This window comes from Arvicola amphibius, chromosome 4 (assembly GCF_903992535.2).
Source record: "Arvicola amphibius chromosome 4, mArvAmp1.2, whole genome shotgun sequence".
In the NCBI taxonomy this organism is placed as follows: domain Eukaryota; kingdom Metazoa; phylum Chordata; class Mammalia; order Rodentia; family Cricetidae; genus Arvicola; species Arvicola amphibius.
In genome coordinates this window covers 51,152,491-51,172,996 of record NC_052050.1, presented here as the reverse complement: position 1 = coordinate 51,172,996, position 20,506 = coordinate 51,152,491, and the positions used below count along the sequence as shown (strand labels likewise).

General features: G+C 54.0%; 3 protein-coding genes across 5 annotated transcripts; all 3 read right to left on the bottom strand.

Moving 5' to 3' along the window:
• Positions 1–1,083: 1,083 nt before the first annotated feature.
• Spem2 (SPEM family member 2) lies at positions 1,084–2,886 on the bottom strand. Of its 2 annotated transcripts, none has more exons than XM_038324696.1 (3): positions 2,749–2,886; positions 2,560–2,617; positions 1,084–2,408 (listed from the first exon to the last, which is right to left on the bottom strand). In XM_038324696.1, exons 1-3 carry the CDS (start codon positions 2,884–2,886, stop codon positions 1,084–1,086), a joined length of 1,521 nt encoding a protein of 506 aa, XP_038180624.1. The 2 variants fall into 2 exon arrangements, with proteins under 2 accessions (XP_038180624.1, XP_038180625.1); XM_038324697.1 differs by having other exon boundaries at positions 1,084–2,405.
• A 2,821-nt stretch (positions 2,887–5,707) lies between these two features.
• On the bottom strand, positions 5,708–6,901 carry Spem1 (spermatid maturation 1). Its single transcript, XM_038324699.1, has 3 exons — positions 6,758–6,901; positions 6,610–6,667; positions 5,708–6,441 (listed from the first exon to the last, which is right to left on the bottom strand). Exons 1-3 carry the CDS (start codon positions 6,899–6,901, stop codon positions 5,708–5,710), a joined length of 936 nt encoding a protein of 311 aa, XP_038180627.1.
• Positions 6,902–7,742: 841 nt separating this feature from the next.
• Nlgn2 (neuroligin 2) lies at positions 7,743–19,140 on the bottom strand. Of its 2 annotated transcripts, none has more exons than XM_038328511.1 (7): positions 18,684–19,140; positions 15,187–15,237; positions 13,049–13,198; positions 12,713–12,898; positions 12,420–12,612; positions 11,480–12,076; positions 7,743–10,599 (listed from the first exon to the last, which is right to left on the bottom strand). In XM_038328511.1, the coding sequence occupies exons 1-7, from the start codon at positions 19,138–19,140 to the stop codon at positions 9,723–9,725; spliced, it is 2,511 nt and encodes an 836-aa protein (XP_038184439.1). In that variant the 3' UTR covers positions 7,743–9,722. The 2 variants fall into 2 exon arrangements, with proteins under 2 accessions (XP_038184439.1, XP_038184440.1); XM_038328512.1 differs by lacking the exon at positions 18,684–19,140 and adding an exon at positions 15,866–15,993.
• Positions 19,141–20,506: the final 1,366 nt, after the last annotated feature.

Genomic DNA, 20,506 nt, shown 5'->3' with positions numbered 1-20,506 from the left:
AGAAAGCCCAGAGTCTCAGCCCTTGATGGCTCAAGACTGGGAAGCCCTGGCTGAGTCTAGTGCCTTGGTCGTCTTCCTGCGCTTGACCTCAAGCTTTATTTTTTTTTTATTATTTTAATTTGGTGTACATCAGTGTTGTGCCTGCATGTATGTCTGTGTGAGGGTGTTGGATCCCCTGGAACAGGAGTTAGACAGTTATGAGCTGCCATGTGAGACCTGAGACTTGAACCCAGGACCTCTGGAAGAGCAGCCAGTGCTCTTAAACCACTGAACCATCTCTCCAGCCCAGCTTTTATCTGCCAGATATCTGACCTCAGTCCCTTTTTCTCCCTTCCCTCCCCCCAATTTTATTTTATGTATATGAGTGTTTTGACTGTATATATGTGTGTCACATTTTGCCTGGTATACATGGAGGTCAGAAGAGGACATCGGGTCCCCTGGAACTGGAATTACAAATGGTTGTGAGTCACACATGGGCACTGGACACTGAATCCAGGTCCTCTGCAAAAGCGGCAAGTACTCAGCCAAAGAGCCCCCTTTGCCAAGCCCTGGTCCCAGGTTCTTGCGTTCTACTATCCTTTTATTAATATTGTCGTTTTGTTTCTTTGGGTTTTTTGTTTTGTTTTTTGTTTTGAGACAGGGTTTCTCTGTAGCTTTGGAGCCTGTCCTGGAACTAGCTCTTGTAGACCAGGCTGGCCTCGAACTCACAGAGATCCGCCTGCCTCTGCCTCCCGAGTGCTGGGATTAAAGGTGTGTGCCGGCTCGAGGCCCTGTTTCTTGAGCAGAACTGAGTCTGTCTCTTTTGGGAAGCAGAAGAACTAAAACCCAGTGGAAGCTCTGGAGACCTGGGCTTCGCACTTTATAGTTTAAGACTTTGCAGACAGGACCAAGAGGGGCCCACTGGCAGTATTATGGCCCCTTGAGCTACAGGAGTGTCATGCCAAGGGGAGACTGGCTTCTCTTAACAGGAATCCCCGGCTGATGAGAGAAGGGCTATTTCCAAATCACAAATGACAAGGGTTTCCCGACTCCTCTTTATTCCTTTCTCCATGCCCTGCTCCGCTGCCCGCATTCACCTGCTGGTCAGTTAAGTTTCCCTGTCCGACTTCTGTGTAGAGAGGGCCTTGAAGCTGAGGTGGAAGGTGGTGGCAGGGAGCTGGCCCGCCCTCTGCTCTCCTGCACCTGCCTCTTCAGCTCCAGGCTGTCATACACCTGGTAGCTGGCATTGCCACCTGGATTCCGACTGAGCGGAACAAAGGTGGTTGGAGGTGGGGTTGGATCGGAAACCTGCACTTCAGCCAAGGGCTGGGAGGAGTGAGGCATCATCAAACCCGAGCTGGCAGCTGGAGCCCTTTGGTACGAAGCCTCCCCCAATACCGTGAGGGAGGTGGAAGTGGTCAGAGGATGCCTCGAGGGGAAAACCTCAGTCCAGTCAGCAGCCCGCCTGCGGACCTCATGAGATTCCCTGGAGCTGTAACCCATGTGTCCTACGGACTGGGGTGGGCTGTAGGTGGGTTGGTTGTGAGTATAGCTAGGGACGTTCTGCCTGTGGGACTGTGGGGAGTTGTGCTCCCGGTACCCCTGGGCCTCTGGCCTGGGGTTCCTGCCTGCAAAGGCCGGTGGTGCCTCACAGCCATCTACCCCACGCCGCCGCTGATCCCAAGCATCAGGCGGTATGTGGCCCCCTGAAGGGAAAGAGCTGTAGCCCACAGTGACCCAGGAGGGACTAGGAAGCAGCCTGCGGGCAGGTGGTGGTGAGGAGGCCCACTGCTCAGCTTCCACATTACCCCAAATCCGGGACTGTGAGTAACGGGGACCGAAAGCCTGTAGCCTCAGTTCTGACTTGGCTTCTACCCGCTTGGGCAAGCGGCGCAGCTCTGGTGACAGGTAGAGAGAGGGTAACGGGAGGCTGGCCAGGATTCCGCCCTGGCGGCCCCACAGTCCCACCTTGGAGGCCCGACCTATTGGCTTATAAAAACCTCGCCAGCCCCTGTGCGGGTTTTTGGGATGCGGACAGGACTGGTCATCCTCCGGAAGGGAATCCCGGTCTTCCAGGTCAAAAAAGGGCAGTGGCCTCGGCTGTGACGGCTTGTGGCTTTGAGGTTGTTTACGGAAGGGTGGGTAGCCGTGGGCGAGCCGCCTGTTGTTTGGAAACCTCTGCTGGTGGCTGGGGCGGCCCTGTGGGTAGCAGTTGTGGCTGCCCTGCTGGTGACGGCGGCGGCTGCGGCGGCGCCTACGGCGGCGCCTGCTGCTATAGCGCCCACGGAGATAGTGGTAGGAGGAAGAGGAGCAGTGCGTGGGTTGTGCCATCTTCACTTGTACAGGGTCTAGGACACAATGGATGTGGACGTCCTGGACATTGGCTGGGGATTCTGTGGGGGGACATTCGGTAGCCTGGACTTCATCTGCTACAAACAAGAGCCAAAAAGTTCAGGGTTAAGAACTTGGTCCTGATTTTTTAGGATCTCTCTTCGCCCTCCCTCCCCCGTGTGTGTGTGTGTGTGTGTGTGTGTGTGTGTGTGTGTGTGTGTATGTGTCACTGTGGTCTAGCATACTTACTTCTCTGACACATCCAGCAGATCATCTTGTCTAAGGCATTCTGGAGCCCATGCCACACCTGGGGTTGGTGGGGAGATGGCAATGAAGACCAACTTTCTAATACTGTCTCCATTCCCAACAATCCCACCCATTTCTGCAAGCGAAGCAAGCTTTCGTCATCCCTATGGGTGAGCCCCAGTGATCACTGACCACAGTTGTCACGTTGATGCTGATGTTGATAAGAATGATGAGACCCAGCAGCAGGAATAGGATGTCCTCAGCATCCTGGGAGCTTTCTTGGTATTGATTGCAGCACCCCAACGTGCCCTGCCACAGCTGGTTTTCCATGGTGGGGGGGTCCGAAGGCCACCTGGGCCAACCCCCCCCACCCAGCCCAACCCACACTGTATTCATGCCAGTACCGAGAGATACTTACTATCTGGGAGAGGGAGCCAGGTCATAATGAGGCAGGTTAGAGTCATAATGGAGAGACAGAAGCTCTTTTATTCATCGATCTGACTCTATACATGACAGTGCTTATCCTTGCCCTCTGTCTGATAGAACATGACCCCGATGCACTTGAGGTCAGTCTGCTCCGCCTCCACTCATCACCCCTCATCTGGTTTCTGATCAGAAAGTATGGTAGCTACAGTCATGAGATAGTCTTCACAGGGTCAAGATATCCATGTCTCTTCTGAGACATGGCAGCATATGTAGCCTGTTGATATGTCACACAATTCATGCCTGGATTGAGAGGGCTGTCAGTCCTGGTTGCTGGAGTGGCTGAGGCAAGGTCTAGTTCCAGGCCATCCTGGAGCTAGTGATGCCATCTCAATCTCTCTCTCTCTCTCTCTCTCTCTCTCTCTCTCTCTCTCTCTCTCTCTCTCTCACACACACACACACACACATTAGTGAAGTACTTCCGTGTACTTCCAGACATGTTTTCTTAGCTCTAGAAAAACATTAAACAGTTCACAAAGTTAACAAAGCATAAAATAGATGTAAGTGTTGATATGAGGAGCAGAGTCTTTCATGTACACTAGGTTAACAGTCATTTATCTATGAAAGTAGCACCCTGGCTGCAAGTGTGGGGTTTTTGTTTTAATGATAAAATCTAGCAAGAGATACAGAGATGGCTTAGCAGTTCAGAGGGCATACTGCTCTTGCAGAGGACCCAAATTCAGTTCCCACTACCCAGGTTGCGTGGCTCACAATTAGAACTTTGGTTCCAGAGGATCAAACGCCCTCTTCTGGACTACACTGGCAACTGCACTCAAGTGCACATACGTGCCCTCATATAGACATCTAATTAAAAAAATAAAAGAAAAAAAAAAAAAAAGAGGGCCAGGTATGGCGTGGCACATGCCATTAGCCCTACCACTCCCGAGGCAGAGACAGGACAGATTCTTTAGGTTCAAGACCAACCATGATTGTAGCGGCAGTGACTTCCAGGCCAGCCAAGGACCCTGTCTCAAAAAGATAAAATAGGGTCTTATGTAATCATCCCTGGCCTGGAACGCAAGATCTAACGGGCCTTGAACTTGTAAGAAACATCCTGCCTTTGCCTCCAGAGTGCTGGGATTCCTGGGATTCCAGGCATGCACCATCTACACCCTGCCAACAAGTCATTTTCTGTGTTGTTTTGAGACAGGGTCGCGTGTAAGCCAGGGTGACCTTGGCAAACTACGTAGTTAAGGACATTCTTGAACCCCTTGATATTCCTGCTTCCACCTGCTAAGAATGTTTTTTTAAAAAAATATTTATTTATTATGTATACAATATTCTGTTTGTGTGTATGCCTGCAGGCCAGAAGAGGGCACCAGACCCCATTACAGATGGTTGTGAGCCACCATGTGGTTGCTGGGAATTGAACTCAGGACCTTTGGAAGAGCAGGCAATGCTCTTAACCTCTGAGCCATCTCTCCAGCCCCTAAGAATGTTTTATACAGCAAACTATTCAGCAGAAATGGAGGAAAGGTGTTTTCTATGGTCTCCGAATACGCAGCGCATGCTTACTGTGTCCCCGCAGAATAAAATTAACTGGAAATAATAACATTTTGCTTGGAGTTTTTGTTTTGCTGATGTGGCATCTTGCTATTGTAGCCCCCTCTAGCCTACACCTCGGTATGTAAACCTGTCTAGCTTTGAACTTGCAGTCCTCCTCCTGCCTCAGCCTCCTGAGAACCGGGATTACAGCCTTGTGCTACCACCAAACTTCAGTAGCTCCAGCTGGATGCAAACAAAAACAGGGTGACTCACAGAAAATATGCTCACATTCCAGGAGTCCCTCCACCATAGGTGATGTCCAGCCCCTTCAGCCTGGGTGCGCGTGGTTTCTTGCTCCCAAGATTGTGTGTCCACATGCATAGGAGAATCTGGGGTCCACATGCATAGGGCATAGGAGAATCTTAGCCATCTGGGAACGGGGCAGGGTTCATTTTCTCTTTGGTCCAGTGGATGGAATATTCAGAAGTGGCCACATGGTAAAATGTAGGCTGATTCATTGGCAATGGGAATTTATCCACCAGCAGGAATGGGGAAGGTGGGGTAGAAAGCCCTAAGTATCTGTGGCCACAAGTAGGTTACTTGGTGGCTTCAGCCTCTATCTTTACTTTGTGACATGGAGAGGCATAAAACCACAGAAGGCTGAGAGATGAGATGGTGTCTCTTGAGAGTATCCCTGTCATTTTACCTCCTGCTTCTAAATCTATTCTCAAGGATTGCAGGAACTTCAGGTTCTGCCTGGGAAGTTGTAAGAGCCTAGAGACCCTCCCTCACCCAAGGAAACCAGAGCATTGGAGGGACCCCTGCTTCTGCTGGATCTGTAGCCTAAACCTGGGCCCCCTAGACCTCTGAGCTAGGGCCATGGGATCTGAGGCCTTTTCTTTAGATCAGAACTGCCTTTGGATCTGGCTGGATTTGGTGGCTTCTCTGGGCACTAAAGAAAACAGGGCAGAGGCCAGTTGGGAGCCTTGGAGTCAAGAAGGCCCTTGAGAAGGGCTCAGGACAGGACTTATGAAGGCAAGAAGTTGACAACGGTTCCCAGGGCCTTCTAGGCTATTTCAAGGGAGGTCATTCTCTTAGCAACCAGGGATTCTGGGCACTGTGAAGACCCGCCCCTCAGACCACCATAAACCACCTCTTCTCTCCTTTTTATTTTTTCCCCCAGTCATCTTCCCTTCAGGGAACGATACACCCAATCTTGGCTTGTCCCCTCAGCTGTGCTGGATCCAGAAACCAAGGGGTAACAGTGAGACAAAGCCTCCACCTCCCGGGTCAGTTCTCGGAGCCGGCGCCTGACATCTCGGGCATCATACACTATTCGGCCTGAAGAATGGCGCTGGGGTATCTCAGGGATGTTTGCTGGACCCAGGAAGGGTGGTGAGGGAGGCTGGCACTGTCCTTGCTCACCCTCGGCACCTGTCCCCAGCCCCACCCCATTGCTTTTATGGCTCAGCGCCTCTGAGTTGGGAGGTGGGGGGTTCACAGTATACACATAGGCCTCTAGGCCCTGCTCTGACTGGATCTCTCTTTTGAGAGGTCTTCCCTCTACCGGTGCCTGGAAGCGGATGGTCTGGGGAGGTTGCTCTAGACCATCCTGAGTCCAAGGATCCCAGATCTCCTGCACGGGCTGGAAACCTTCCCAGTCCTTAGGACCATCCCAGTGGTGGGAGCAGATTTCCTGGTGCTGATGCGGAGGCTTCTCATCGTCAGCATCAGGGACCCAAGGTACTGGGCGGTGGGCACGGCGAGATGAAGAGGCCCTACGGCGGTGACGACGAGTTGGTGGGGGGGTCACGGTCATTTTCACAGGGTCCATAGTACATCGAAGATGGACTTCAGGGTAGGTCTGCTTCCTTGAGGGCTGGGTCTGCCTCCCAGGTGAGGATAATTTAGTAGTTTCTGTGAATTGGGGAAAGGTGAGGCTGTTGGAGAGGCTGGCTTCTACAGAGAGGGAGAGTGAGGCCTTGAGAGAGAAGCTGCCCTTCAGTCATAAGGAGCAGCTTAGGGTCAGGTAGGAGAGAAGCCTGGTTTCTGCTGCTCAGAGGCCCCAAACCCAGATGCTCTTACCTTTCTCACAAATGATATGGAACATTTGGTGTAAGATGATGCGAAGACGGCCCCAGAGCTAGGTATAGGAGGACATGGTGACCACGAGTAGGTTCTTGTAACCAGGCCTGCCTCCCATCCACCCCCATCCACACCCTCCACCCCTGACCAGGGTCACCAGGTTGATGCCGATGTTGATACAGATGATGAGACCCAGCAGCAGGAGGATGGAATTTCCCATGTCCTGGCAGTTGTTGGTGTTGGGGTTTTGATATGAAGCCCACTCAGGCCGCGGCCTCTCAGCCATGGCCATGGCGGTCCCTAGGGCCACCAGGGCCCTTAGGACCCCAACCTACTAACCCTAGTGCCCACTGGCCTGCCAGCCTGACCCTGAGAGTGACTGGGTCACAATGACACTGAGGCTTTCCCTCACAATGTGCCAAGATGAGCTAGGCCCAGGGCTGGCTCTCCGACCTTAGCCCAGGCCTTGGCAGGGCAAACCGTTCCTTGCGTGCATCTCTTCTAGCCAGCCTTGCTGGCTCTCTAGTCCATTAGCATCTGCTCTCATCAGTTCCTGTTCCTTCTAAGGTAACACCAGGCTCTAGACCCCACCGACATAGCTTCTGATCCTGGCCTCCGGGTCCTGAAATCCGGATCCTCCTGTCTCTTCCTCTCAAGTACTGGGATCACAGTGCACACCATGTCTAGCATTTTGTTGTTGTTGTTTTTGTTTTAGGAGGCAGAGTTGCTCTGTAGCTTTGGAGCCTGTCTTGGAACTTTGCTCTGTAGACCAGGTTGGCCTTGAACTCACAAAGATCCGCCTGCCTCTGCCTCCCAAGTGCTAGGATTAAAGGTGTGTGCCACCACCACCACCACTGCATTTTTTTTTTAAAGACATGTAGTTGAGGCTGGTCAGTTTGTGATCCCTCTACAACAGCCTCCTGGATGCTATGATGCAAGTGTCTAGCTATTTGCCCATCCTGCTCTTTACCTTAGCCATCCAATCCCGTCATATGGCAACCTCTCTTGCTATTTCCCCTCAGATCTTGAGTTTCCTGAAAAAGGTTGGGCACTTCTTCCCAGCACCTAACATGACAGACACAACCAGGGCTGGGTACCCTCTCCAGCACCTCTAACATCACAGCAGACACACCAACAGTTAAACTTTTATATTTACAATATTCTCTTCATCTTTTGCCAGGTTTAAAAATGTGTACAGAGCCGCAAAGGGTTGGGGTGGGGATGTGGGATTGTTTGGAAAGGGGCTGGGCATTGGAGTCCGTGGCTGTATCATGGGGTCCCCCAGCCCCCCCCACACCCCAGCTCTGGGGCGTCCGCTTACAGGGCTCAGGGCCCAGGTTGATAGCATTTGGAAGGCATGGCTGTTCCAAGAATTGCTAGACCAGGCAGGGAAAGGGCCAGAAAAGAACTACGTTTCCATGGGCAGAAGTGGGGAAAAGGACAGGGGACTCAAGACCAAGGATTCTGGATCTGGGTGTCAGTGGAAGACAGCACCCTACCCCTACACAAGTTTGGCACTAACATCCCACAGAAAGCCACACAATACAAGAGGATTCAGTCACACCTCCACCCGCGTCCCTTAAACTTTTCCTGACGTTCTTTTCCCCGAGGTCCAAATCTAAAGACCTCTGGGCAGCTGCCTCCCACATTTCCTTTTGAAATCTTCCTGCTGGTTTCTGCCCAAGCCCTGTCCCCCACGGCCCCCTCCATCTGCTCCTCGGTACAGCTGACCTCATTCTCCCCGACCTGTCCACATAACCTTTTCCCGTCTCCTCCCCTCCCCCTTCTACTGCCCCTTTTCTTCAGCTCAGCCAATCAGGAAGGGGAGGCAGGTCAAAGAAGGTGAAGAGAGAAGGCTGGTCTGACCCTGAGATGGGGAGAGCATCAAAGAAGGAGCCAGTGATGGAGAAGGAGGAGAAAGGCAGTTAAGGAGAAATGACAGGGATGAGACATAAGGGGGGGGGGGCTTAGCTGCCACCTGTCCCTGGCATTTCCCTTCCCTGGACTAGGACTTAGGGGATCCTTGGCACATTTTGAGTCTCCTAACCCCCCTACCCAGTTTGGCACGGATGAGCAATGATCTCAAGGACTGAGGGAAAGCTGTCCTCAGGCCCCATGAGGTCAAACATGCATGGCCTCTTGTGTGACATGTGCCATGCCCCCCACATCCTCCCACCTCAGCATCTCCCTCCAGGTTTGTACTCCCCCTGCCCCCCCCCCCCCGTGGCTTCTGTCAACTTGAAGTCTTTCCCCACCTGCCATGTAAGGAGGAATTGTGTGCTGGGCCTGAGGTGTCGGGGGGGGATGCAGGGAAGAGCTGGGGAGAGCGGGACCCTCTGCCTGGGAAACACACATCCACATGCAAGAACATGTTTCCATTCAGTGAAATGTGTCCTGGACCATGGGAAGGTAAGTTTCCAGACAGTGCTGGGATGCACAGATCTCCCTTCCCTGTAGCAGGAAATCGGTGTTGTCTATGGAAGGCGAGGGCCTCCAAGGAGAACGTGCTTCGCCTGACTTGTGCCATGGGAGAGAAACATGCTTTTCAGGGGTGGATGGGGAGTGGGGTCCAGGGGGCCTGTGATTTCCTTGCTGCTCCCCAGGTATTGTCTAGTGGCCAAGGGTCACTGTATGTGAACACATCACTTCCAGGGTCTCCAGGGAGTGGGACGGGGAGAAGGCAAAGGCATGAGGGAACAGGATTCTGGGGTACAAATCCCCGCAGAAATTCTTCGAGGGGGCCAACATGTGTCCAGGGCGGCAGAAACAGAAACAAAACCCCTTACCCTGCACATGGGAAAACCCCTCGTGAGGAGAGCACACCTCCACGTGGGAAAAAAAAGACTTCCACATTTCCACACACCGAAGACTGGTGTCCCATCGGAGGGCAAAAATAGCCCCAGGTGTTCAAAGGCCCAGGTCCAGAGAAGAGAATGGGCTTCTCTGCATGGGAAAAACTCGCATGGCCGTGAGGAATCCCATGTCCACCTTAGCGCTGCTCCATGACGTTTGACAAATCCACAGGGGAAGAGCCCAGTGCCAAGTCCTCCTCCCTGCCTTCAAGTGGCCTGGGCTGGGGAGGGTTAGGGAGGTAGCCCTCCCCAAGCCGCCCCCTATACCCGAGTGGTGGAGTGGGGATGGGGTAGCGTGTTGTTGTGGCTGGTAGCAGTAGGAGGAGGTGGTGGGAAGGGCCCAAAGGGATGGAGAGAAGGAGGTGGGGGTGGGGGTGGGGGCCCCAGGCCACTGGGCAGCAGGGTCAGGGCCCCGGGGGCCAGGAGAGGCACATCGTCCGGTGCCCGGCGCAAAGCCAGGGTATAGTCGGGTGGACAGGCGGGGCGCAGGGCCTCAGCAGGGTCCGCCCCAACACCACCACCCCGCTTCAGCTGCAGTGACACCAGCTCCTCCTCTGGGGGCAGCTCTCGGCCAGCAGTGGGAAGCAGGGGGCCCCCACCAGGCACACCTGAGCCTGAGCCTCCGGGTGGGCTAAGCCGCCTGCACCGAAGCTCCTGTCGCCGGTCCCGCTTGTAGTAGAGGGCGGCAAAGGCAAGGATGTTGAGGAAGAGGAGGGAAGCTCCCACGGCCACAGTGACGCTCAACTCCGTGGAATAGTCCCTCGAGTCACCAGGGAAGCGGTCATAGGCCCGTGGGCCCGGGTCAATATCAGACTCAGGTGGCAGAGTGGCAGGTGGGGGAGGACGGCGTGTGCCGGAAGTGCCAGGGCCAGGTGTGCGAGGCGGCCAGCGTGTGGCATAGGGAGGCAGGCGAGTGGTGGTGGTGAAAAGCTCCGTGTGAAGGTTGTGCAGGTGAGGCACGAGCTCCAGCCAGAAGGCCACCTTGTTGGCGCGGTAGTTGTCCCGCACGCGAGGTTTCAAGCCGATGTGCAGGTACTGCTTTTCCTTGCTGTTGAACTTGCTCCACACCACCTCTTCAAAGCGGTTGGGCTTGGTGTGGATGAACTTGGTGTCCTGTGGCACTGGCTGGTTGGGGTCACTGTGGGCACAGGAGGGCAAGGAAAGGAGTGAGGGTGGGGCTCTTGAGGAGGGTGGAGCAGCAGGAGGGGGGAGAAGCAGAGATTCAGAGAGCTAGAAAAGGTTGGACATGACGGTATAGGACTGCAATCCCAGCACTTGGGAGAAAGACGCAAGGCTTGGCCTGGGCTAATAGTGAGGATTTGTTTGTTTGTTTGTTTGTTTGTTTTTCGAGATGGTTTCACTGTAGCTTTGGAGCTTGTCCTGGAACTAGCTCTTGTAGACCAGGTTGGCCTCGAACTCACAAAGATCCGCCTGCCTCTTCCTCCCAAGTGCTGGGATTAAAGGTGTGCGCCGCCACTTCCTGGCTGTAAATGGTGGGATCTTACCAGAGACAGATGGGGAGAGGAGAGAGGAAACACAGAGACAGAGGATAAGAAACACACACAGACAGACAGGCAGAACAGGGAGAGGAAAGAGAAGACACACACACTCATATACGGGGTGGGGCGGAGGAGAAACAGGCAGACAAACCAAAACTTAGAAGACAGAGATGAGGTTAGAGGAGCGATCCACTTACACAGCTGTGACCGAGGGACAGAAATGGAGACAAAGGCACATGAGACAGCCAGGGACAGGAAGACAGTGCTGGTGAGAGCAGCCGAGACACAAAAGCCAGAGGGCATAGAGACAGAGACACAGTGACAGACAGACCAAGGCGGTCGGACAGCGGTCACAACAGAGCCACCTAGAAAGTTCACCCCAGAAAAGACAGGAATCTTTCCAACACCAGTGACTCCGACTCTCAGGGCCTGAACACAAGTGTTAGGAGACCAAGGGAAGGCAAGGGGACCTCAGCCTACGGGGTGCCCCGCCCAGCCCGCCAGGCCCTAGGCCCTCACCCGGTCTTGGCGAAGTTGGTCCAGTAGGTCATGACCACTGCGCTGAGCATGACATCATTCTTGGAGAAGTTGCAGGGGAAGAGATCAGTGGCACCCACCATGGGCACACCAAAGACATAGGGTAGCTCATCCCCGTGTGCGGCATCAGCCCACTCTGGCCGGCCTTCAGCCTGGCAGTGGTGGTAAAAGGTGTAAAAGTAGACAGGGGATTGGTAGTCGGCATGCAGCTTGGCAGTGGCCACAGCCGGGGCTACCCACTGATGGTCAGTAAAGAGGGCCAGCAGGGTCTTCCGCCGCATCTCGCCATTGTCCCGGTCAGCCCAGTCCGTATACATGAACTTAATGGTCTCTCGAAGCACGTCCTTGCCCTCTGGGTACCCGTACAAGTTGTCCACAAAGTTGGAGACGGTGAAGTCAAAGGCGCTGGCAGACACACCATCCTCGCTCTCTGCAGAGTCCTCCACGAACTTGAGGCCCTCTCCCTGGTTGACACCGATGAGCATGTCATAGTTGAGGAACTCTCCCTGCTGCATGAGGATCTCGGGGTCATCAGGGACTACGTCGCCGTCCACCACAGGCCCAAAGGCAATGTGGTAGCTGGGGAGAAGGGGGCAAGGTCTCACCATCCAGTTGCTGGTCTCCCTGGACCCATAGCCTCTTAAGCCACCCCTCTGCCTAGAAGACTCTTCTCCATGACAGGAAGACTCCTAGAGTCCTTCAGGGCATTTTGGCTTCTCTGAACACCCACTGAAAGCCTTCGGTGAAACCCTGTGTTTGATCTATGGGATGAAGTGACCTTCACTTAAGGTACAGCTACCAGAAGGGTCTGAAGCCCCCTTCTCCTTGCCCAGTAGAATGTGCCCCGGAACCTCTCACCACACCTCCTTAGAATCAGCTAGGAATGTAAAGACCTGGACCCAGCCATCTCCCATCCCCATACCGGGCAGGCTGTACATCCTGGTCCACTAGCTCTCGGGAAGACTTCCGGCGTAGACATTCCACAGCCTCGGTGCTGTCCTCCCGGTCACAGCCCACTTTGGCTGCCAGCAGCCGCGTGTACTTGAGCGGCTGATAGTTGACAGACCAGCTGGAAATGGCAGTGCCACTCTGAGCAATGGCCTTCTGGAACAGTCCTGGTGGGACAGGCAGACCTCAGGCTAGGCTGTCACAGCTAAAAGGAGAGACTCGGTAGGGTCTGGGGGAAGGGAAGGCAGGCGAGGAGGTTGCTGGTACCTTCTGAATGGTGGGAGAGGATCAGCAGGTTGACACAGGAGGCCCCCGCACCAGACCCAAAGATGGTGATACGCTCAGGGTCACCTCCAAAGTGGGCAATGTTTTCACTGAGCCAGCGTAGGGCCTGGATCTGGTCCAGGAGCCCATAGTTGCCTTTTGCAGCCTGGTCACCAGTGCTGAGAAAACCTAGGGGTAGAAGAAGGGGGCTCCCTGGAGGCGTCACAGCGTCCTTGCCCCCTCTGTAGGGAGCCTGATATGCTCTAAGTCTACAAGGCTGTACTTGGGAGAATCAGGCCCACCAGGACTGCCCCCCAAGAATTGGCTGCCCACCCTCACCGAGCACCCCAAGACGGTAGTTGAGCGTGGCTACGATGACATTGCCATAGGCAGCCAGGACTGAGCCGTCGAACATGTTCCCAGTGCCCTCCATGTAGGAGCCGCCATGTAGAAACAGCATCACTGGTTTCTTCCCAGAGTCCCGGATATCTGCGTGGGAAGGGGATGGCAGGTGGGCCAGAAGATCAGGGACAAGGACACAGTCAGACCAGAAGTAGCACATCGAGCTCCCAGGCCTTCTGAGGACCAGCCTGGAGCTCAGGGGACTTCTCACTACCATCCCTGGCGGGGGGGCAAGACCGGATTCCCCTCCCTCCCTCCCCAGCTAACCCTAGAGGAAGGTCCCTCTTCATCATTGGCCAGCATGACTCCAAACACTTCAAATGTTGGGCGCACTTTCCATGAAGCCCAACAGAGGCTAAGGGTAGGAAGGGGCTTCTCCTGAAGCCAGGGACCCCTCCACACACGCAGCAAAATCTCCTTCCTGCTCTTGGGAAGAGCAAACTAAGGCTGGGACTAGGCTGGTGGTGCTCAGAGGGTCCTGGCATCTCCTCAGACTCAGGCTTGGGCCTTAGCTCCACATGGCACCCTAGTCTGTGGGTGAGGGGTGCCAGGCCCTAGGGTCCCTGGGGGCTTGGTCTCCTCCCCGCCCTAATTCCTTTCTAGGTCACCTCCCCCAGTTACCATGGCAACCCCCAGCCTAATTACTGTGGCAGGAGGAGGCAGTGTGGGAAAAAGCCTGCTTAATGAAGTCAGAGTAAAGCGGACTGTTGGACTCCCCGCCCTCCGAACTGGCCTTTCCTGCCCGGAAGCCCTCTTGCCATCCTCTAAAGGAATCTTCTACACAGCTGCCACGTGCAGGAGGCTAGGAGGCTCTGGACTGGGCTAAGGAATGAAAATTCCTAGAGAGGGTGTGGGAGTCTGGGAGGGCCTGTTAGGGCCCTCAAGACTACAACCTGCTTCCCTGCTGCTACCCTGATTTCAGTCCCGAGGCTGGGGTCAAATCCAGCTCTCTTCGAACTCAGCATGCTTGGTGGGGTCTAGCTCAGCAGCAGAGCTCTTGCTTAACTCCTGCCCATGGGAGCCAGGTTTGGGCCCCTCCAGCTGGTAGCCAGCACCTGTGCCAACACCCTCGCCCTGCCAGAGGTCAACCTGCAAGTCATAGGACATGCCCTTTCCAACCCTGCAGGCTGGCTTTCTGCTTTCTGCTCGGGAGACTGTCTCTGGACTTCTTGAGCCAGAGTTCTCTCTGTTCACCCACAAGATCCTGTTATTACTTCCAGCCCTAACTCTCAGGTGACAATGTCCTTCCTTCCAGGGTCCTGTCCTAAATGTCTTCTCTCCCACCCTCCCCGCAAGCCCTCTCCCAGTGTGGGGGGAGGGAGTTAGATGGGAAGGAACAGGAAGAGGGGCAGGGGCAACAAGAATTCAAAACCACCAACAAAAACCAGGAGCAAGAAAGAAGAAAGAAAAAAACAACAACAAAAAAAGCAAGAAGCTCTTGGGGCAGATTCAACAAGAAAAGAAAAAACAAAAAGCTCCATTTGGGAAAAAAAGAAAACAAGAAAAAAATTCTTTGCATTATTTCAAAATTTTGTGGTGAAACTTCAAGATATTGGGCCCTGTTTTTAAAAATTTCCAAATTCTTTGATTCGCTTCAGATGCTTACATTTTTAAAGTCTGACAGGCTTTTGGTTAGAAATCATAGCAGGCTTCTGATGTTTTGATTAATATCATTAATTTGTCAATTTTTTTCAAATATTATTTTGCTTCAAATTAAAGCATTTTTTTCAGATGGTGCAGTCCACATGTTGCAAAGCAGTCCAGATTTCTTTCAAACTCTCAACATTTTGTCCAGTTTTTTTTCCTGGCAATCCAACTGCTTTCCATTTCCACCTCTCTTTTGCCAGGGCCAGCTTGTCTCCAGGGTTAACTAGTGGGGCCAACACTGTTCACATTTTGTTTGAAGTTTTCATAATTCTTTTTTCCAATTGTTAAAATTTTTTCTTTTCTTTTTCATTTTTAGTCGGGAGAACGACTGAGGGGCCTCGGGGGCTACAGGGACATTTAGTTAGGGGCAGGGCCATCAACGTCCTCTTCAAAGCAACCACATGCATCAGCGGGATTTTTAAATCTACCTGTGTCTGGCGGATTGAGCGTCGCCTCGTCACGTTTTTTTGTGAGCGGACCTAAGACCGGGAACACAAAACAGAGAAAAAAGGACAATTTTGTGGGGAAAGATGGGGTCAGGGGAGGTGGTAGATGGGGAGGGGGGGGAGAGAGAGCAGAAAAGGGGAGGGTGGGGAGAGGCAGAAAAAATAAGCCAAAAAAAGCAAAATTTGTTTGCAAGAAAAAGAAATCAAGAAAAGAGAAAAACGTTTCTATAACCCAATTTCCCCTCCCCAGAAAAAGTCATGCCCCAAAGAAAAGGTGGGTCTGGGGGTGGGGTGCCTGAGTGGGCTGAGGCTGTCTTGAGACACAGGGCTTAACTGGAAAGGATTTGGCTTTTTGGTGTGTTTGCTACTTGCTGGAAATGAAATCGTGTTAGGGGACTGGGTGGGGGGCCTAGGGACACCCAGGCTGGCTTGCCATCCAGGCCATCTTTCACGCAGGCTCCTTGCAGGGCCAGCCACCTACTACGGGCTGCCCACTTCGGGCTGTTAAGAAGAGGCTGCGCTGAAAGGACCCTGCTTCTCTGCGCTGTTCTGGAGGTCAGAAGGTGGGATGGGCTAGGGGCCGACCATTCTGTGGTTCCTTGCCTCCAGAGCCCTCTGCTGCCAGCTGAAGGGCTATGGTAGGTCAGCTGGGGCTGCCCACCTGCCCAGCCTCACCAGCCAGCATCTCTCTTCCATCCATACTCACGGGCCTGGCTTCTCGTCCCGTCCCAGTTCCCCCATGTGGGCAAAGCAGGGAAAGGGGTCATCAGGTCTTGCCCTCCACTCCAGCTTATCCCTCCACAATCCCACCAACCTCACCCCTTGCCCAGGCCTCTTCTCCTCCCCACCAAATTGTGATTTTCCCATAGGATCACCAGCCCCGCCCTAGGTCCACTGCTAAAGAGCCCTCCTCCCGCTTGGGGTATTCCTTCTGCCAACAGCATATAGGAAACAGTGCCTTGGGCCAGTCTGACACATAAAGTAGGTGTTGTCCCAGGAGATAGAGTGGTCCTAACAGCCCAGAGCCTCATGTCAGACTGCTTCTGGATTGGGGGATTGGTGAGGGGAGCACTGGATCTCTGACCAGTCTCAGGGAGTTCCCTGGGCTCAAGGAGGGATGGACCAACAAGGTTCAAGCTAGCACTGACTGACAGGATGATGCACTTGGGAACAGAGCCTCTGTTGTGAGAGGGTATGGATAGGGGTGAAGTCAGCATGTATTCATGACCATAAGAGGTGTGTGGTGTGTGTGTGTGTGTGTGTGTGAGCGCGCGTGTGTGCGTGCGCACCACTTCCTCCTAGAGCAGGTGTGAAGATTCAGTGAGATCACCTGAATGTGTCAGGCCCCAATCAGGTCTGCAATATGCAACGTTAAAAATACAGAAGGTGTGGGAATGAGAGGTATGGAGGCAGGGAAGAGACAGTTTGTGTGGCAATGGAATGGCCAGTCCAGCGGTGAGGAGCGTTAGGGGTTTCACACAGGAGGGACGAGAAAGCTCCCAGGAGGGAGACATGCGTGGATGGCCTATGTGAAAGTGTAGGCGTTATTGGCCATGGTGGTTCATGCCTGGAAACTCAGCACTCAGGAGGGTAAAGCAAGATTATCAAAAGTTCAAGGCCAGCGTGGACTTCATAGTGAGTTCTAGGCCAGGCTAGGTTACAGAGTGAGACCCTTTCTCAAAAGAACCACTTGCATGCGCACACACGTGGCAGTGGCGAGTCAATGGATAGTGATGGAGAGAGTGTCTATGGGAGACATTAGGGTGAAGGACTCAAAAGTGGAAAGATGCTGGGGTAGATGGTCTGTGGAAGAGCAGGTGAATCTTGTGGACAGATTGTTAGAAGTCATGGTTGTACAGGGGAGGAGCAGTTAGCTAGAATGCAGGGCTGGGACAAACGGCAGTGGTTGGTCCGTATGAGAGACTCTAGGGTGGACATAAGCAGGTTAAAGTCTACGCATCATTGTGCGATTGGCATAGGGGAATCTTGGTGCAAGCTGTACGCTGTTAGTATTGAACCTTCCAGAAGAGTGAACTCCAGGGAGGAGATGGAGTAAGCCAACTGTTGAGGATGCTGATGACGTGGTGAGAGGCGCCTGTCCACTGTCAACCACAGTCTGTGTGCAGAGTTATGTGGTATAAAGTGCACATGTGGCCATTACCAGAGCGCACAATTCGCATCCACGGACACCGGAGTCTATGAGAGCAAGGGAACACCACTTCAGGGAAGCACTTGGGCATGTGCACTCTGTGAAGGGGTTGAGAGCTATAAAATTGGAACACAGGGCTGGAGAGATGGCTCAGTGGTTAAGAGCACTGGTTGCTCTTCCAGAGGACCCCGGTTCAAACCCCAGCACCCACGTGGCAGCTCACAACTGGTTTCAAGGACCTCATGCAGACATGAATGAGGACAAAACGCCAATGTGCATAAAATTAAATGAAATCTTAAAAAAAAGAGAGTGACTTGGATACACGGTCAGCTGGGCAAATGGTCATTTTTAGCAGTCGAGACTCAGTTACTGCAGGACTTTAGTACACAGTGTGGAGCTATGGGACTCTTTAGGGGCTCCTGATTGCCAGGCCTGGGTGTGAAATTATTGGAAATAGTAGACGGAGGAAGCGTGCAGCAGTCTGCTCTGTGGAGGTGTTCTAATGTTTGGAGTGGTGAGATTGTATGTCAGAAGGGCAATGCGGGGGCTGTTTGTGATGCTGCCCCCCCCCTTGGTAGCTGGGATCTGTTGCAGACAGTAGAAGAGGTTCTAATTAACCTCGGTGAGTGGAGAGCTACAGGGGAGCAAGCACTGTCACCACGCAGTGAACAGGAACTCATTCACAAGAACAGTATCTCAACCCCAAGGAAAACGTCCTGATGGGTTACTATGCTGTGAGTTGAAGCTTCCCTGACCCTTCAAGGCTGTGTAGGGATTTCTGGATAGAGGACAGAAATCTCCCATAAGGAGTCACTGAGCACCACTGGCAAGGGCACTCAACTCAGGTAAAAGACTGTGAGGTGCCATATGACAGAAGTCAGAGCAGGTGGGCCTGAGTATGGGGACTCTACGTGGTAGAGCTGGAACTAAACTGGATATAGCTAAGTGGGAGGAAGGCAGGAGATAGTGGCAAGGCTGGAGTGGCTGAGCCAGCCATGGAGACATCCGTCACCTGAACACCAGCCACCAACATGGAGAGGATAGGGATTGGGGAGAGGATGGATGAGCCTGTACTAATGCCAGCTACCCTTCCTTCTGGGCACCAAGAGTTTCTGCTGTGGAAGAGGCTACTTATAGGGTGCTCCTGGGACTGCCTGATAAGCAGACACCCTTACCTGGGAGGATGCGCAGTGGCTTGTAGGGACACACTGCCCCTTACTGCCCATCAACGCACAGCTTAGGGGCAGGAGTCGGTCCTGTGCTTGAGGGTCTGCGTGTGCGTTTGTGGGCTGTGTCCACAGGGTGCCCGGCCTTGTGCCCGTGCCCTTACCGTCCTCAGTGGGCACGTAGAGGTTGAGGTACAGGCAGTCCTCGCTCTGGTTCTGCACGTAGGTGGCGGCCGCCTCCAAGTTGTCGGTGAACCACACAGGCAGCATGATGGCCGGCAAGGCCCCGTGCAGGTTCTGCGGGCAGGCGGGCGGCAGGGTGGTGGCGTTGCGCACGCCGGGCCACGAGGCCGGTGCCTCAGGCGGCTGGAAGCGGCGGGCGCCCAAGGGCGGCGTGGCGTAGGGCACGCCCAAGAACTGCACGACCGGACCCAGGATCTCGTTGTTGAGCTCGCGCCGCACACCGCGCACTCGCCCGTAGGCTGTGTTCACCACCGGGAAGCGCTCCTCCCCGAGGCTGCCGAGGCCCAGGCCTGGGCCGCCTGGGGCGCCGCCGCCGGGACCCCCTCCTCCCCGTTGAGCCCCAGCCAGCCCCACCAGACACAACGCCAGGAGCCACATGCTGATTGGGGGACCCCCCCTCCCTCCCCTGATCCCCCCCCTCGGAGAGAGAGAGAAGGGGGGGAGAGGGAGGGAGGCCCCCCTCGCCCCAGGAGGGAGGAGGGGGCGGGGAAAGGAAGGAGGAGGGGGACGGGTAGGGACTTGGGTTAGAAGGGACAGAAGAGGAGTCTATTTCTCTCCATGGAGGGGATAAGGGGTGGGGAAGGGGAAGAAGGCAGAAGAAGGTGCAGGCAGGCCCGACCTGCCCGGTGACGGGGGAGGACAGGGGACCCGCATAGGGTGTGCAAGATACAGACAGACAAACAGACAGAAAAATACAGAGAGGTGAAGAAGGGAAGGGAAATTGGATGGGGAGGACAGAAAGGATGGGGAAACAAGAGACAAGTGGTTAGTGGCTTGCATTTCAGATCAAGCTGCCCCTTTCTTCCACCCACAGACCCCCTGACACCTACCCCCTTCCCCCAACTGTCCTCTTCCCCTCCGCAGAGACCCAAATTTGGGGTGGAGTCAGATATGGTAAATAAATGTTCAAGGCAGGGTCCGAGGAGGAAGCTTCAGCTTCCCAGACTCAGAGTGCCCCTTTCCTGCCTCTATCCCTCCCAGGCAGGCTCCCCCTAGGGACTCAGGCGTCCCAGTCCCCACTTCCCTGGGAGACAATGAGACAGACAAGGAAGAGAAAATAAAAATACCAAGTCATTAATTAGCAGGAAGTGGCGGGTTTGTTTATACGTGTTAATTACTCCTGAGCTGTAATTTCATGGCGCTGAACCCCCACCCCAGGCCAGACACTGGGCCTTCTTGAACTACAAACCCCAGTGACTTCTGTCCCTATCATTCCCTAAAGATCTGTGCACTTGGAAAGCCCTTTCTCCCCAGGTCCTTCCATGTCTTCCCTTAAAAGTTGGGGTGCCCAAAGCCAGGGGTTAAACTGAGGAGGGGATGCTGAAGGGGCAAATCCAGGGACAGATGCATGATCCTGCAGCCGGTTGCTGGGCGACAGAATGCTGCCCCGCAATGTTACCTCGGCAACGGGCTGCAGCTTTAACCCTGGAGGGGGGGTGGTCTAGAGGAAGAGGGGAAGGGGCTTGCTTGGTTGAAGGGTCCATTCAGGCCATGAGAGGGAGGGCAGAGGCATGAGTCACAATGCTAATCCAGCCAATCTTAGCAGAGAGGAAGTATATATAAGGGGAAGGGTAGTCTAGAACAGAGAATCCTAAAAGAGATGCCCCCCCCATCCCACTTAGCCAATCAGAGCCTAACCCTACTGTCCAGGTCTCTGGCAGGTGAGGGGACAGGAGCTGTGCTGAGATGGGCTTCTCACATAAGCCTACTGGCTTCCCCCTCCCATCATCTCTACAGCCTTAGA

Excerpts from the sequence above, each read along its gene's own strand:
- Spem2 (XM_038324696.1), bottom strand. The coding sequence starts at position 2,886 with ATGGAAAACCAGCTGTGGCAGGGCACGTTGGGGTGCTGCAATCAATAC. Across the intron at positions 2,618-2,748 it reads GCATCAACGTGACAACTGTG|GTGTGGCATGGGCTCCAGAA; the intron begins GTCAGTGATCAC and ends CACCAACCCCAG. Across the intron at positions 2,409-2,559 it reads CTGCTGGATGTGTCAGAGAA|CAGATGAAGTCCAGGCTACC; the intron begins GTAAGTATGCTA and ends TCTTGTTTGTAG.
- Nlgn2 (XM_038328511.1), bottom strand. The coding sequence starts at position 19,140 with ATGTGGCTCCTGGCGTTGTGTCTGGTGGGGCTGGCTGGGGCTCAACGG. Across the intron at positions 12,899-13,048 it reads CTACCGTCTTGGGGTGCTCG|GTTTTCTCAGCACTGGTGAC; the intron begins GTGAGGGTGGGC and ends TTCTACCCCTAG. Across the intron at positions 12,613-12,712 it reads CCTCTCCCACCATTCAGAAG|GACTGTTCCAGAAGGCCATT; the intron begins GTACCAGCAACC and ends CTGTCCCACCAG.
- Spem1 (XM_038324699.1), bottom strand. The coding sequence starts at position 6,901 with ATGGCCATGGCTGAGAGGCCGCGGCCTGAGTGGGCTTCATATCAAAAC. Across the intron at positions 6,668-6,757 it reads GCATCAACCTGGTGACCCTG|CTCTGGGGCCGTCTTCGCAT; the intron begins GTCAGGGGTGGA and ends TCCTATACCTAG. Across the intron at positions 6,442-6,609 it reads CCATATCATTTGTGAGAAAG|AAACTACTAAATTATCCTCA; the intron begins GTAAGAGCATCT and ends CCCAATTCACAG.